Source organism: Platalea leucorodia (genome assembly GCF_965183815.1).
Source record: "Platalea leucorodia genome assembly, chromosome: 7".
In the NCBI taxonomy this organism is placed as follows: Eukaryota; Metazoa; Chordata; class Aves; order Pelecaniformes; family Threskiornithidae; genus Platalea; species Platalea leucorodia.
The window spans coordinates 43,259,665-43,276,058 of NC_138829.1; the positions used below are offsets into that span (position 1 = coordinate 43,259,665).

At 44.4% G+C, this 16,394-nt stretch overlaps 1 protein-coding gene across 1 annotated transcript in view; it reads right to left on the bottom strand.

The window, feature by feature from the left end:
- Positions 1 to 16,394, bottom strand: part of TYRO3 (TYRO3 protein tyrosine kinase) — a 43,115-nt gene that overhangs the window by 10,713 nt on the left and 16,008 nt on the right. Inside the window, exons 6-13 of the mRNA XM_082317116.1 lie at positions 14,790 to 14,905; positions 11,771 to 11,948; positions 11,138 to 11,280; positions 9,692 to 9,836; positions 5,317 to 5,446; positions 4,380 to 4,480; positions 3,226 to 3,321; positions 797 to 877 (exon numbers count right to left, since the gene is read on the bottom strand). Coding sequence (XP_082173242.1) covers positions 797 to 877; positions 3,226 to 3,321; positions 4,380 to 4,480; positions 5,317 to 5,446; positions 9,692 to 9,836; positions 11,138 to 11,280; positions 11,771 to 11,948; positions 14,790 to 14,905 — 990 coding nt within the window. The remainder of the gene's footprint in view (positions 1 to 796; positions 878 to 3,225; positions 3,322 to 4,379; positions 4,481 to 5,316; positions 5,447 to 9,691; positions 9,837 to 11,137; positions 11,281 to 11,770; positions 11,949 to 14,789; positions 14,906 to 16,394) is intronic.

Consider the following 16,394-nt stretch of genomic DNA (forward strand, 5'->3'; position numbering starts at 1 on the left):
ATGGCACTTACACTAATGTAGTGTTAGTGTATTTAGTACAAACTGGTATTCTGTGGCAGCCAAACTCATCTCCAAAGATAAGCGAATGTGACTCTGCTTTAAGTCAGTCACAGTTAATTTTTGCGTTACAAGCAACAGGGGTGAAATAACATAGGTTAACATATATATACATAGATATAGGCACATATTTGCTTTGACTTATACCTACCTGTTAACTGCTTTTCTTGTTACAGACTTCTGCTTGATGAAAGTGTTAGTTGCCCTTTGTTATGTACACTCATCAGATGACAAATCAGAAGGGAGTTAGACTACTTACTCAAATATGCCTGACTGAGATGAGTTAGCTTGTCGCTGCATTCAGCCCAAATACTCTTCTGTTTATTCTAGGACGTATGCTTGGAGGAATACTGTCTTTCACTGCTGAATTATTAGGGCAAAGCCGACCCGTCTGAGCTGTCTATGCCACATGATGTAGTGCTGTGTTGAATCAAGCAACTGAATGAGATCCTCTATACACAGAAGAAGCTGTAGCTATGCCTTGGTTTTGGTTGCACTCACCATGTGCTAGGTGCTGTACAACCAGCTAAGGTGGTATAGGTCCTTCCCTGAAGAGCTTTCACTGCATAAAGACTGACATGAAAGGGATGGGAGACAACATGGGTAGAGTGGCTGAGTGGGAAGCTCAGAGCGGAGTAAAGAGCATCAAGGGATGTTTGCTGGAGAAAAGGACAGATAGCATTTAATCTTTGCAAGTTCTCTTCTCTTAAGTATTTCAGGTAGCCCTGCTTCCACTTACCTTTCAGCATCTTCACTGCCACTTTCTGGAAAGAGCCATCATCTAGCTTCAGTAGTGCCTCTCGAACTGACCCAAACTCCCCTGTGAAATGACCAGAGCAGGCAGTGAGGGAACAGCTTCTTGCGAAGAAAGTATGATTCACGGCAGGTTCACTTCAGGGGTCACTGGCAAAGAAGCTGAATAACCATAAGAAATGCAGCTACCAGCTTCATTTTTCATTCTGCAGTACCAGCCAGCAGCTTTCAGTATACGTGTGCCTAGAAGAGGTAGCACTACCAGCAGACAGAGGCCACTGTGCTGGCAGTCCAGAAGGCAAAGGAAAACAAGAGGGAAAGAAAGCAATCCTCTACCAGATGGACGATGCAGAGTCACATTATGAGCTGGGATCCCAAGCAGACATTTCTGGGGAAGCTGTATCATGAGGTATGAGTCTGAGTGAGGCTCTGGGCAGAGAGGGAGCTATTAGCTGGAGCAGTGAGGGGATGGGTTGACTGAAGAAGCTCTCAGTGCTGACAGCCATCAGAGCTGAGTAATGGTGCCAGGACTCAACTATTTGAGACACAATCAATCAGGCCTCATCTCTCAAAACTCAAGGAATGACTTCTATGAATCACAGCTGACCAGACAAAACACAGAACACCTACTTGTGTGTGTGTGAAATGCTAATTCACAGGAAGTGTTTACCCTGGTGTGTTCTCTAAGGGAGATAAGAGGAAATGCAACTGGCCAAACCCTCATCCAATTATTTTAGCCTGAAGTGGCTTTATACCACAGCATAGCAGCCTCTTTGCATTAGATCTGGCTCTAGATTTACTCTCCCTAATTTTGTAACTGCTTAACCCACCCAGAATGCATTAGTATGAGGAACTCTGGTACTGCAAAGGAAGCAAAATATGGCACTCAGGTCACCTACCCCAAAAATATTATCTTTCTACTAACTTTTCACCAGTGTCTTTCACTACTGCATGGCACATGCTTATTTCACAATAACCATGAACAGTGTATCTGACCACAAAAGAGGAAAATGGGAAGGAGCAAAGGCATTTTGTACTGCTTCCTTATTATGGAGCTGTTGCTTAGCTGCAGAGTCAGCAGAGCCCGAGATAATACAGTCATGCCATCTTGTAACCTGTATGCTGAGCGTGGGGTTAGGGGAATGGGGCTGACAACCCCGACCAGATCCTGCCAGCTAGCATCCTCCCACCAAGGCCACCCCCAGGGGCCCCACTGCAGCTGATTTCCAGTTTTTTACCTGTCATGGGGACAGCCCAGAAGGGCTGAAGCAGGATCCCAGAAACTGGCCAAGAACTGATGCTCACAAACAGATGACACAGCTGTTTAATTACTTAGCATTGTTAAGCCCTCTGAGACCACTTCTGCAGGAAGGTCATCTTCCTGCTTTGAAAGAAACATGTTTGTTCTGGGAGGGATGGAGCGGAAGAGTGCTCCCAGTGGGAAAGGGTCAAAGAAAACTGCAATAAAACTAGTCTTATAAAGAAAAAGGAAGCCAAACACTTCAGCTTCCTTTTGCTTATGACCCCTGACTTATGCTCCTCTCTTAGTTATTGGCTGTATCATCACGTGTTTTCACTTATTTCTAGAGATTGCCTTCAGCCTGAGAAGTAGGGAAGGATGATTCAACAGTTAGCACACTGGCCTGCCATTTGGGAAACCTAAATTCAAAACCATGTTTTCACACACAGTTTATGGGCCAATCTTTCAGCTAAAGTTAAGTGAGAAGCATCCCACCTTTACTCTGGCCATCCATCCTGACCTGAAAACCTCAGAGAAATGTTAGGAGCACCTGTATGGGAGATTCAGATGGAGATCCACAGTCAGAAAAGCTCCTGAACTAATGAGGACAAATGTCAGCAAAATTCAGTACCTGTTCCAAATGTGCCTCTATAAGAGCCCAAACTAAAATCGGGAGTCAAACCACCCCAGATGTTGAGAATATCTGAAACTGAATTAACTTTTTTTTTGAGGGGTTGGAGTGTTTGAGGTAGATCATCTCTGTCTCTGTATTGTCTCAGCCCATCTAATACTTGATGCATACTTATGTAAATGGAAGGAATTCTATAGCACCACTTTGTTAGTAGAAATAGTAGAAGTTTAATTGAATATTCCTTGTTTAAATCTCTGAAAGAAATTCACACACCAGTGAATCAACAGTGCTTTGGAAAGCTGAGCACAGACTGCAGTTCATGTCTCTGTAGAGCCATATTATAGGAATGGCTTAGCCAATATCCTCTTAGTTATGCTAAACCTTTGAAATGTTTTATCCCAACAGAAGGGAAAGTGCCATTTAAATTGCCATCTACAAGGAGAAGGAGAGAAAACAGGCTGCTTATAATTGCTTCTCCCTATTCAACAGTAAAGGTAACAAGTGGGACTTTCAATGTGAAGCCTTGTTCAGTTTTGGTTCTTACCCTTGCCCAACATTCTTCCCAAGGTGAACTGCTGTTCCTGGATTAGGACATCTTTGAGTTTTGTCTTCAGCTCATCACTGATCCCTACACTCTCCACTGGAAAAAACAAAGGAAGAGTCAAATAAGGCATACTTAAATATTCTGTCACAACATCAAGAGTCACCTATTCTAATCTCCATCTCCAATCCAATTCCCATACTGTAAGCAGGAAAACCTGAAAAAGACAGAGTTCCCTTCCATGTCCTCTAGCCTCAGCACAGCCAAGAGGCCAATAACTTTCAACCACAAGAAAATGTACCAACAGTACTGAAAGGGAGAGGGTATGATAACACGACCCTTAAACACACCAAGAGCAACAGGAATGCAGAACTATTGTAAATGACGCTGAGAAGACAAAATCCAGTCAGAAGGGACACTGACAGACACTGGTTCATACAGCTTCATTTAAGCTGATGGAGCTGCACCAGTTTTCAATGACTGGCTCTCAGACTATTTTAAGTACAGTACAAGTCTCATAGCACCTGGCTGAGAGGCTAACGTAATGTCCAACAGTTTATGGTCACGAGATTTAATAGAGAGACCTCTAAACCCAGGGGAGCAAAGTCAAAGACAGCTGGAGCACCATCCTAACCCAGCCATGCAGCGCTGCTACAGAGAGCCATGGCCTTGCTGAACCAGGAGACAGAAATGGATCATCTTAACTCTGGCCATTCCTGGGACTCAATCTCCTGTTTGAGAAGTTACTAACCCCTCGGATTCCAAGACTGATCGATTGGTTCATGCTTGTAGCACAGCTCAGCACACTGAGTTTAAAGCGTACTGCTAATGTTGTTAAGCCATATTTATCTCACTGTTGCATAATATCACAGTCGAAGGAGTCCCGGTAGTGTGAAACTGGGGCACGGGAGTGGCAAATTTATGCACTGCACTAATATATGCAGTGACTGTAGCTGTAATTAGCAAGTGCTATGTAATTGGTATGGCAACAGCAATTCCGGCCTTTCACCTCTGCCATCCACAGTGTCTAAGCCTCCTTGTAAATTAATCCCATGTTCTTGATCCAAAAACATCAGTTTCAGGGAAAACAAAGAGAGAGCATAGTACATGCATGAACACAGCTTCTCAGGCAGAATCACTCAGGTCATTTTACTTACATGTGGCTTCAATGAGCTCTGGGCCCTCCCTGTTGAAAGACCTGGCAGCTCTGAAATGGACTGCTGGATCCCCTCTGCCAACCACACTGCCAAAGGCATGGCTAGAAGGCAGAAAAGACACACAGGCCATGATTACATGGACCATTCACTTCTAAAAGGGTGTGTTGAACAGTATGGAAGATTTCTCACGCCTTGCCATATAAATAGTACAGACTGTTTTGTTAAAGAGGGTGTAGCTGGAGAGGAGGAACTACGGGTTTATGCTGCCTTGCTGATGCACCGAGAGGCAGTGGGAGCCTTCTGAAAGAGGGAAATCACTCGTCCTGAGTGCCTGGGAGAAGCTGCAGCTTGGGGCAGCTTGCAGAAGTCACATAAATAGAGATGCTGCGGTGAGAGGGAGGTCTGGGAGACTCTGAAAAGAATCGGAACCTTGCTTGAAGCAGGGAGCAACCCACAGCCAACTGTCAGAGGTGATGGAAAGGAGACTTTCCTGGTGATCCAGAGGGTTCTGGGCAGTCAGGAAGTTACAAGCAGCTGCTAGACTGAAAACCAGCATGGGAGAAAGGGACCAGCCCTTAAGAACACAGAAGATGATTCATCTGTGGGTCTTTTCTCTTCAAATCTCTTAAGCAGCAGTGCTAAGGACTTATAGAATTACCTTGATCTAGTTTATATTTCCATATTCTAATAAAACCCAGCTATTGACATAACATTTCTTCTACTGCATCTTTGGTGTTCTCATTTTGAAGGAAAGGTAGGGCACTTTCCTGCTTGTCTCTAATCCAGGATCACCCCCAAAACTGTGAAAAAACAGTTTTCCAAAGAAAGTGCCAAAGTACTCAATCCACAATGCTTTTTGAAAAATAATTGAGTCAGAAACCACACTGGAGGAGAAAGCAAAGATCTCTCTAACCAGCACAAGGAAAACCTCCCTTACCCAAACCGAGTTTCCTTTCTTCTTTTTCGAAGGAGAATAAGAGCCAGGGCAACAGCCGTGACCAGAGCTGTGAGAATGCCCAATGCCACAGGAACCCAGGATGTCCCATAAGGAGGTTGTCTCTGGCCACCTAGATGATGGAGAAAACACCAGTCAGGAAACAGAAAACTGTCAATGATAAACAGACCATACTGGGATATTTCTTCATTTTGCTTTTAAATGGAAAAGCCATGCTGCTGGATCTGGTCTACACAGTGGATCACTGTACACTGGAATTTGGCATAAACAGCTACTCAATCATCAGAAAAACTAGCTGTTTCATACAGCAAAGGCAGAGCAGATGCATCCAGTTAGCAGAACCTATTCTTAGTTTTGAGCTTCAAGAAAGTAAAAGGCACTGCTCCAGATTATACTACTTTACACGAGCTCATGATCTGGGGTGCTTTAAACCGGAGTCTCAAGACAAAAAAAAGGTTGCTTAATATGAGCATTACCTGTGCAGGTTTCACCTTGTCCTGTTTGAGGCAGCCAGCAGAACCTTGACCAGGCTACACAGTACTGCTTGAATGCCAACCAGATAACATTTTGAAGGACAATAGAGAAAGACAATTGCCTCATGGCAATCTGGTTGAAAGTATTTACATTTCTCCTCTCACCCCTCCCACAAAGAGAAGCACCCTGTGGGACTTGGTATTGGCTGTAACTTCCCAATGTTGTTGGTTGGTTGTAACTTCTCAATGTCTCTCTATCAAAGAAAAGGTGAATTTTAAAAAGTGCCCTGCAAGTCAAGAAATAAGTTAGCCATCAAGCAGGTTCCAATTCTGGTCTAATACTTGCTCCCAGAATATGTATACTTTTGACTACGAACTGTCTACAGAAGAAATGGAGATGCTGCCAATCTGAGTAAGCTGCCAGGGAAGGAAGATAAGCAATATGGTTATGAATAAAAGAATATTATCTATGCTTGGCAAACAACAGATAAATTAATCCAATTCCTTGAGAGATTTCTTCTCCAAATACAATTACTAAAGATTAAATGTGAATTTGAATGGGTTTATTAAAATTAGGATAGCCCTCATATCTCCAAATTGTTTAAGAGCAAACAAGAACAGGTAACACGTCCCTAAGCACTTTCTTCATCTTCATGCGCCCTTGCTCACCTTCAGCAGTTGACTGTGCTTTACCAGAAGCTAAGGAAGAATCATCTTTGACAATGTAAGTAATCCTATTATGTTATATGTCATGAGAGTACAAGTAAACCTGTCCTTAAAAGACATGTTAGGTTAACGGGCTGAGATTTGGATGAACCTCTGCATAGATGTATGTGAAAAGGAGCCAGACATCCTTACTGGCAGAGTCCTGGCAGGTAAAAGGCTTTTAAGGCTTGATTACTAGTTACGTTGCCGAGCCTTATCATCCAAGTTTTTAAAGAAGCAATGTTAGTCTAATAAACAGGTAGAGCTTAAGGAAATAGAATTCTGGGCCATTGAGGAAGCAGACTAGTACTTGTCCACTTGAAACAATTATCAGAGCTTTAGTACCTATTTTCCTGCATCTTATCTCCTTCAGTGACTCACATATTCTTTTCCCACCCACAAGGCTTTACAGGCTCTGGGTTTTATGATGCTCTCTCTTGCTGCACCTTTTGACCTGGCCTTCAAGCCTGCTCATGAGGACGGAGAGGGATCAGAAACAGAAGTGGAATGAAAATACAATGAAAGGTAACTCCAACCTTCTCCACAATTCCCAAGCCAATCACTTGGGCTGTTCCTGCCAAACAATCAGGGCAGAAATAATTAACAACACTGATGTAAAAGGTCCTGTCTGATAGTTAACGATAAGGTTTCCTTCCCCCTACGGTGAGGCAAACCTCTCTCGGCTTGTTTTTCTTGTGTCTGTCTGATAGCTGGCCTGGTGAGAGAGCAGGGATTTAGGTCACCTTCCAGGGGGTCCCTCCAAAAGGAGGATGGATGAAAACAAAACTAAACTAAATTATTGTCCCTGTTTCTAAACTGCTAGGAATTAGGAGCCCATCCCACAGTTTATAGCAAATGTGTCAGAAATAGAAATGAATGTCGAAATTCACTGCCTCTCCTCCTCTGCCCCACAGATCATTGCTTCCCACTCGTGCCACTGAGCTAGAGAGGATGGCTGCAGCCCAAGTAAAGACCAAGTTGCCTCTCCTCCCCCAACTCTGCCTCCCTCCCATCTCCTGTACCCTCCTTTTCCAACCAGCATATGACTTAAGACTGCACAAGGCAGAGAGAAGACAGTATTATTAGATGAGCTTAAATGAGTATTTAGGAGTCCTTTGATGATGAGAGAACCCCTTTTAGTTCTGTAGCAGCTTTTATATCACAAAGGTGTGCAAAGAACGTAACCCATGAATCTTCTCCTGAAGATTACAGATAGGAAAAAGCTATTAGACCATTTTGTTCCTCTCTCTGCAATGAAAGAGTGAAGTTTCTACTGAGAATGTTTCTGAAAATATTAAACCAATCTTAGTTAATAGTGCACAAGATCTCTGCATAAGCAGGGTGGAGCTCCTACTAGCTTTGCTGTGATGACAAATACGACTTAAAGTTTATACAAGCTTAGTCATCCTTACTGCCGCACTGGGAGCTGGTCAGAAACCACCCCTGGCATTTCTCACATAAAGCAACCAGTGCCAGTTTGCTATTTTAGGAAAGGAAGCGACTTATATTTTCTACCAGGCCTGAAACAAAACTGCAGTCTTTCTGCAGCTCTGCTGTTCTAGGCCTGTCAGTGTTTCCACAGCGAATCTTTATTTCCAGCCTGTTAGGCTTGTGAAGAAATATATGCGCTTTCAGACAGCATTTGGCCAAAACAAGCACCACTCCTGATGCCACTTTTTTGAAGTGGTTTGTAAATAAAAACAAGCAAACATTTTGTGCTTTCAGGATCATCCCTTTCCAGCTCCCTGTAAAATGCAAACCCCATACATTCCCTGGGGCTTCTTGCCAGTGTTGGTCATTTTCCAAAGGGATCTTCTAGTCCTTTCAGGTACTTTTCTCTGTATTTGGGTGCCACAGAAAATAACTGAGCAAAAAGCAGGAGGAAAAAAATGATGGAGCCAATGCTCAACCTCTGGTAGAGTCAGCTCTGGACCTCCGCACCTCTTCTTTAAATAATTTGAGGGCTTTGATCCCACGGTGACTGTGCGCTCGCACATAACCATCAGTACTAACTTAATCACAAGAGCCAGGTTGCCAAAGGGCCTTTCTGAACAACGTGCGTATTAAAACCAGCATTAGATGCGCTACTACAGTTCTCTCCTGGTTACTCTGCCCCTATGCCCCACCTCCTGCTTGCCTGGGAACCCCACTCTAGGCTCCCCCTGCCATCCCTAAGTGTGGAGGGATCAGGAGAGATCGATGTCCATGTGATTGCTCAAAAGACATGTGGTCTGGGAAGAAAGCAGCGGCAGATGGGTCAGCACCAGAGATTAGAGATTGCTGTCTCATTCTGCCACAAGCGCTGGGAACAAAACCTCAGGAGATTGTGGGATTTTTGCACAATCACACCTCACTCACTTCTTATCACCAATCCGTACTTTTATTCTGAACTTCTTCCTCTTAGTTGTTTTACAGCTTCCTTCATAAGCAGCATTCTTCTCACTCTTCTACCCATCTCCCCACATAACACCCTGCCCTTCTCCATAGCCTGACTCCCATTTCCCATTCACTGTGAAATACAAGCAGCAATCGAACCAGCACAGATGAGCCTAACTGCCCTTTATCACTAGGAATGCACTCCACACATGCATGTTCTTTGCTCCCAACAAACCCTTCCATGTGGTCCAGATTGCATGGTACAGCTTCTGCACTATCATGTCCCTCTTCTACCAGTAGCTCAGCTTTCCATGGAGAGAGCTAAACTGGTTTAATATAAACACATTCATTAAAACCATTACAAAACCCCATGAGGCCATGGTTTAAATCAGGCTCAACTGAAACTAGTCAGGAACAACTTCAAATTAAACCAAAGAAGAGAACCTGTGTTAGAGGAGCTTTCTGTCACGTTTACTCTTGCAAACGTGTGTGGCTTAAGCCTAAATGAAGGACTTAAAACCTTCATTTGCACCTTTTCTATTGTGTCTCCCCTTGCCCTGCTCTGCACTAAGCACAGCAAAAGCCCGTTAAAGAAGACACAGCAGTGGCCAGAAGCTGTCTTGTTTATACCAGCTATTTAAATATTATTTAATTTCTACTCTGCTTGATGAAGTGTGCTGTTGTATTAAGCCACGTGGCTCAGTCAGCTGTAAGCGCTGAAAGGAGAAGAGTCAGAGAAAAACAGCAATCCCAGCACTTCTGACTTGTTTCCCCAAAGTGAAGGGAAGGCAGTGGACACTCACCCATGACCTCTTGGGCTTCAAGCAGGAAAAGGTCACTCCAGGGCCCGCATCCTGCAGAGTTCAGCACACACACCCTGATGATCAGGTCTTTGAGAGGATTCCATGTTGTGAGATTAGCTTTTGTATCCTGTACGATCATCTCCCCCTGAGAGCAAATGGCAACAAACTGTAAGCTGTCTTAAAAGGAGCCTAGTCTAAAACTTCACCTTCAAAACTAAACCAAAACATTACTGTGTACTTCATTGGTGCTATAACAAGGGTTGGGAGTTGCGACTCCTGGGTCCTAGTCTCAGTTTTGCCACTAACTTGGGCTGTCATCTTGGGTTTCTCTTCTCAAAAATTGCTAGTAGCTTCCCATGGCACAGGGAAGATATGAGGTTTAATGATTTCCTCCTTTGAGGTCCCTCCATGAAAATTGCTATAGAAGTGGTTTTATTTCTGCTATTAAAAGATACACCTCCTTCCTGTGGTTTAAACACAAAGATGCGCTAACACGCTGCAAAGTATCTCACAGTTTTAATCGAAGGGAGGAGTCTGTCTGTTTTAACTTGTTGACCAAATCCCAAATGGCTTCTGAATTTCATGGCCAATTTTCACTTAGGATGGCAAGACCAACATATTTTCAGTAATTTTGTGGATCTTCTTCATACACATAATTTGCAGTAAACCCATGAAGATTTGGCTGCCACCACTGACACAATGTAAATTCAATGGGAACCCAAAATATTGTCATTCAAAGTCAATGGTGCTGACCTAGTATGAAATGGGTCATGCAAAAAAGGAAATAAGTCTCTTTTCCCTCTAGCTGTCTATTATTACAGGCTGCTTCATCATTAATAAGCACTGGCTAAATACATATTAAGGAGCAAGAAACCATAAGAAAAGCTGTGAACTTCAAAGGCAGATAGATACCTGGGAAAGGTCAATGCTGAAGAACAAATGAAAGGCCTTCTACCCTGACAGGGTCCTTTCAACTCCCTACATATTGTAAAGGAAAGAAAAGAATCCACAACCTTCCTTCTGTGATTTACAGTATAACTCATTCACTGGTTAAATACACCTTTGCTGCAAGTCCCAGTCACAGGAGAGAGGAAGCTCAGATCCTGCACTGTCTGCGCTGCCTTTGGGACAGCACGAGAAAGAGGCAGAGACAAAGTGAATTCTCTCTATGTTGTCCTTGTTCTACAAGAAACAGCAGAGAACTGGCCTGTCTGCAGATCAACATTCAAATGAAGGAATTCTGAATATGCCAGGAAGGGCCTAAATCTTGAGGCCAAATACTGAGGAGTTGTGGCAAATCAGAAAGATCCATTTACACAAAAGCAATGCCAGCAATCTAGTCCCCTGGTATGGATAAGGGATGAGGGACCCTAATGCCTAGAAAATGTAATAGGAGCATTCTCCAACTCTGTGCCCAACGGCTTGGCTCCCCTCTCGATCTGTTACCTGAGTTACATTATCCTGAATCCATTCCAATCTGTATCCCAGGACATTTTCTTTCAGCACATCTGGAGCCACACCTTCCCACTCCAAAATCAGACCAGGATCTCTTTGGATAACATGGATATTTTGTGGGGTGCTGCTTGGAGCTGAAAGCAGAGGACAGAACACAATCACTGTGCAGGAAAACGAGGCACTATCCACACTGAAAATGGCTGAAAAGACAGTTTCACCCTCTTTCCTGAGATCAGCCGGAAGAGAGAGCGTGAGGGGAGAGAACAACTTCTGCAGGCCACCAGCACTGTGTTTGCTTCAAGTGGAGAAGATAAGGGCGGTCAGCATCTCGTTTCTTTCCAAGACCCCAAGAATCTCAGGGAGCCAAAGGGTCATGTGCCCAGCATGCAGAAGCCCCATGGCTGGATCAACGTGTGTATCATGCATCATTGCTGTTAACCGCATTTGACTGCGTATTATGATTTTATATGTTAGGTGTTAGGAGACTCTTAGAGTGGACAAGCAATCTGACAATATAACATTTCCTGCACTTCAGAATTAGCAAGGAGGAATTCAACGAAGTTTATCATCATCTCTTTTTCAGACTCAGAACTGCTTTCCTGTTCTTGTCTACTATTTGCTTACCAAGCTCCAGGGTCTGGAAATAAACCCTGTCGGTGAAAGGGGAGCTGCCCATCTCATTGCTGCACTGCACACGAACGCTGTAGTTGGTGGAATGCTTCAGGCCTTGCACGCCGTAGGCAAAGGGGGGCACTGGGGTGACTTCAGTGGAGACCTCCTGGCCCTCTGGTGACTCAGCTACCTGTGCCAAGAGTGAAACAGAGAAAACTGTTACCATAAGCTATATGACTAACAGGTCCAGAGGGATAAGAATCCATTTCATGGTTAGTTCAGGAATGTGTAAGAATAGATATGGTACCAGTGATGTTTAAAATACTGAAAAGGGAGTTGTCAAACTAAGAATCACGAGCCATGCCTTTATTTGGTTTAAGAGACATCAGTCTCCTAACTCTGGCAGTACAACAATACTCCACCAGCTGAAAACTTGCTTCCATATTTTAAAACATTTCCTTACCTATGTTACAAATTCTACAATTAATTATTATTTCCTTTAAAGAAAACTAAATGTGCTTGTTGCTTTGAGTGCTAGCGGCTGGCTTCTGAGGCTTATCTAATTTTGGGCAATGCAAATCAGTAGATCCACTTCCTTGTTGCCTAGTTTCACCTTTTTCTCAAATCCTTTTTCAGAAGTTTGTATATTTTCAGTTTTGTAGTGGATTAACATGGTAGACACTAGTGGCTTGGTTCAACTAAACTGTTTCAAATTAAACTGAAAAGAAACTTTTTACCACTCCTGCAACCCTTTTTTTTTTTTTTCAGATCTGAACTTTTAAGCAACATGAATGGTAATTTAAATCTGATATCACTGTGTGCTTTTAATGCACAGACAGGTTCAATGTTCCTGCTTTTGTATTGACAATAGCAGAAATCACTGCATAGCTCCCAGGCTCAGCCTATCTTTCTTCTCAAGTGCAAATGAAATAGCAAAGCTGGGAGTAAAAGCAAGGTCTACTGACAAAAGTGAAACACTCATGTGGACTTTATATTATTTATATAGCAGTCTTTCTCCCTTTCTCTCTGCCCTTCTGCTCATTCTCACGCACACTTTTGGCCCACTGATTTATTTGGCTAATAAAAAGGAAGAATTTCAAGTTTCCTTAATAGAAAAGCATATTGCTGTCATTATCAGTGTCATCCAAAGCAGGGGAAAACCAAGCAGACTTTTGCGCAAAACCCTGTCAGTTTGATGATGTGTTTCTGTTCAACAGTTTGAAGAGTCGGGGCTCTTACATCTGCCCCCTTTATGCCCTGGAACATGGCCTGTGTTAACAGCGAGCCCCTACGCTGTCCCCAGAAGCAATCTGCCTGCCTGAACACGGTGCTCTTGGGGCACCCGCTGCGATTCCCTACTGTCAGAACACCACAGCCAAGTTTCAATCCCCCTTTTCTTTCTGGGGGGCTCCAAGCAGAAGTGCAATCATGGGGAGCCAGGAGCGTGTGCATTTTCACATGGAAATGTGGGTCAACGTCTCTCACGAAATCTCAGTGTGGGAGACAGAGGAAGAACGGCTTTCTGTCAGTGGAGGGTTATTGCCAAGTTATCCTGCTCCTAGATCCAAATGCAGGAACTTGTCCTCTCCAAATAGAACAGAAAAGGCTTAGAAAAGGGGTGAGAGACTGCTGAGTGGACAGAAACTGAGCTGCTCTGATTCAGCCTCTTTTCCACATGTCCCATCCCCCCCGCCCCTGCCCCTGCCAGAAGGGAGAGGGGGAACTCAAAACCCAGGGTGATTAGCATTGCAGCATGCAAGCCAGAGAGAATAGGCTGTTCCAACTGGAGATAACTCGCATTGTAAAACAGAGGAAGAAAACCATTTTTGACTGTGAACAAGAACAGAAGCAGCAACAAACCCCAGAGATCGGGGCCAGCTATATTCAGGCATTCTTTCTGCCAGTGAGTTAAAACAAGATGATGGTTTCTTTTACTTGTGAAAGGGAATAAACATCAGAGCATGAAACCTCTGGTTTCCTCCCCAAATAAAAACAGGACTGCAAGTAAATTAGCTAGGCTGCTTCCAGCGTACCTTGTGTTTATAATCCTCCTCTACATAGTTGGCAACACCCTATAGAAATTCCACTCCAGCTCACATTGCTGCTGTAATCAGGTAGGGAAAGCATAGGGGCTCAATATTCACACCTGGCAGATAAATCCATGGGGAATGGGCCTAGCTGTGTTTGCATGGCCTCAGGAATCACCATTTGACACTTGGTTACCAGCTGTTTGATTTGATTTTACAGTTAAGTGTGCAATGCTAGAAACTAACTGCCTGAAGTTGGACATGTACCATCGTTCCCAGGAACCTAAAGAAGCAGTCCAGTTTTTCAGAGATGTTGAGTATTCAGCACCTCCTTGATTTTCTGGGCAGAATTGGTCTTTGACAATGGAAAACCAATCAAGATTTATGGGCAGGGCTTAAAACTACTCTGAAACATGCAAACAGGCCTGATTTTGTATCAAAAAGTCCAATCTGTCTCCTGCCTCCATCATTCCCACCTTTCCTGTACCACATCCTATACTTTCCAAGCTCCTCATCCCTTGGGCTCACTGGTATGTCCGGACCCCAGCATTGCTTCTGGCACCGCAAAGCACAGGGCTGAGCTGGCATGGGAGTCACAGGCCGCTGCACTGCACTGCACTGCAACTGCTCCAGGCTAGCAGGGCGCATGAGCACCCTGCGGCCACCCAAGGGCACTACCCATAGAGTGATATGTGCTTCACCTGTGCTGCAGTGTACGACTCTGCACGGAGTAGCCGCCACGGAGCAAACAATGTGCTAACCTGCCAGGAGGGAGAATGGGGCCAGTCTCAAATTCTCAACTGGACACTTCATGTTCAAAACTGGCCCTACTGTTCGGCACCTATTTATGCCCTGAGTTGCATCCTGTTAAGTTTCCATGTTTTAAAACTGTGGAATAAGAATTCAAACACTGCTACAAAGCAGTTAGGAGAGCCAAACAGTGTTGTGGCTCAGGGGACTTCCATTCTTCATGGAGGGCAGGGGACAATCCAGAGGGGCCATACCTGAAGAGTGCAAGAGTGGAGGGGTGCGCGGCCATCAAATCCTGGCACCCAGACCACGCTGGCATTGCTGCTGGTGACTTGGCTTACAGTTACATTGAGAGGCGGGAGAGGCATGGCTATAAAGGAAACAAAGAGACCTTTCAGTATACACAGAACTGAGCAGGTATTCACATGGAAATGACAGAGGCTTGAGGCTAGAAATTATGCAATGAAATCGCTAACAGAAATGGTACAATATCACATCTTTAGAGAGTGTCCCTGACTGCTGTGAATGAAACTATTATCTTAACATTGAACAAGCTATTGGCATCCATTCTTTAATAGTCCAGCATACTTGCTTGATGCATACGGGCAGCAGTTGATCTCTTTGATAGCAATGCCAGTGTGTGATGTTTACACCTTGGCTACTCAGCCCTCTTCCCTGCCCCCTCCATTGCAATGCATGACCCAGCCCTGAGCACATAATTGCCTGTAGACCTACATTGTGAACCAAATCAGCGCTTTAAAATCGCCCCCGCCCCTGTTTCTCAGTCCAGCCCCCAAACCCAGCTCTGCCAGCACCAGTCAGAGGGTGGTTTGCTGTAGTGACCCCAATACCCTGCAGCTGGATTTGCAGCAGACAGCTTCATGCTGTGAAAGTGCTGCCTCCAGGTGACCATTACCAACCTTTCCTGAAACATCCTGGGATGGAGCCTGGACTGAAAACTGTGCCACCTTCAGGCTTGGGAAGAATAAACTCAGAAAGCACTCTGTTATATAGAGGGGCAATTCGAGGCAAAGGGAGTGCCTGTTACATGGCTGATACCACACTACAATTTAGGGGCAGAGCCAGGAACAAAATTAGGATTCCCAGACTGGCCATTTAATCAGATGTTTGTGCTTCCTACACCACAGAGCAGCACCAGAGCACTGCCCCTCTGCTCTTGCTCTGACCAGCCACCTCCATCACTGCAGGGGCCTCTAGTATGGTGTTGCATTAACCTGAGCTCTTTGTCTTCCTTTTAGGATCCTCAATGCTTCCCTTTGCCTTCTCTTTTCCTCCCACTGTATTTCCACATAGTTACTTCCTACTCTTCCCAATGTACCCCTCACCATCTCTTTTCCACTCCTCAGCATCTGTATTTAGGCACCTTACTCCTGAAAAAATTACCAGCTTCATGAATACTAAACTCTTCCCTGACCTTTTGCTCATTTTAAAAATCCTGCACTGCTGCTATGAGTAATACTTTTCCTGCAGCACCTCAACAAATTGTACCCTCAGGAGTCCTCTTTCAAAAACCCAGCGGCCCCCAGGACAAGGCTCTGCCTACAGACCAAATTTTCCACTTCTCCTGAGCTGTATCCAGTGGAAAGCAGCAGTGGAAAAGTAATTGCAAACCAGGATTCTCGAGCTGCATTTTCTACTCTGCAGAGAGCACCTTTGTTTCTCACTGCACCGAGGACAAGCACAAGCCTTCAGCATCTCCACAGGGCCATCTTGCAGGAGAAATGCTTAGACCAAAGCCCCCTCCCAGGCCTCTAGAGAGGGCTTAGAGGAGGGGGCAGGGAATAGATGGTGCCACAGATTAACCCTATAAAGCCTTTTTTCTCTGGTTAACTAGTTAC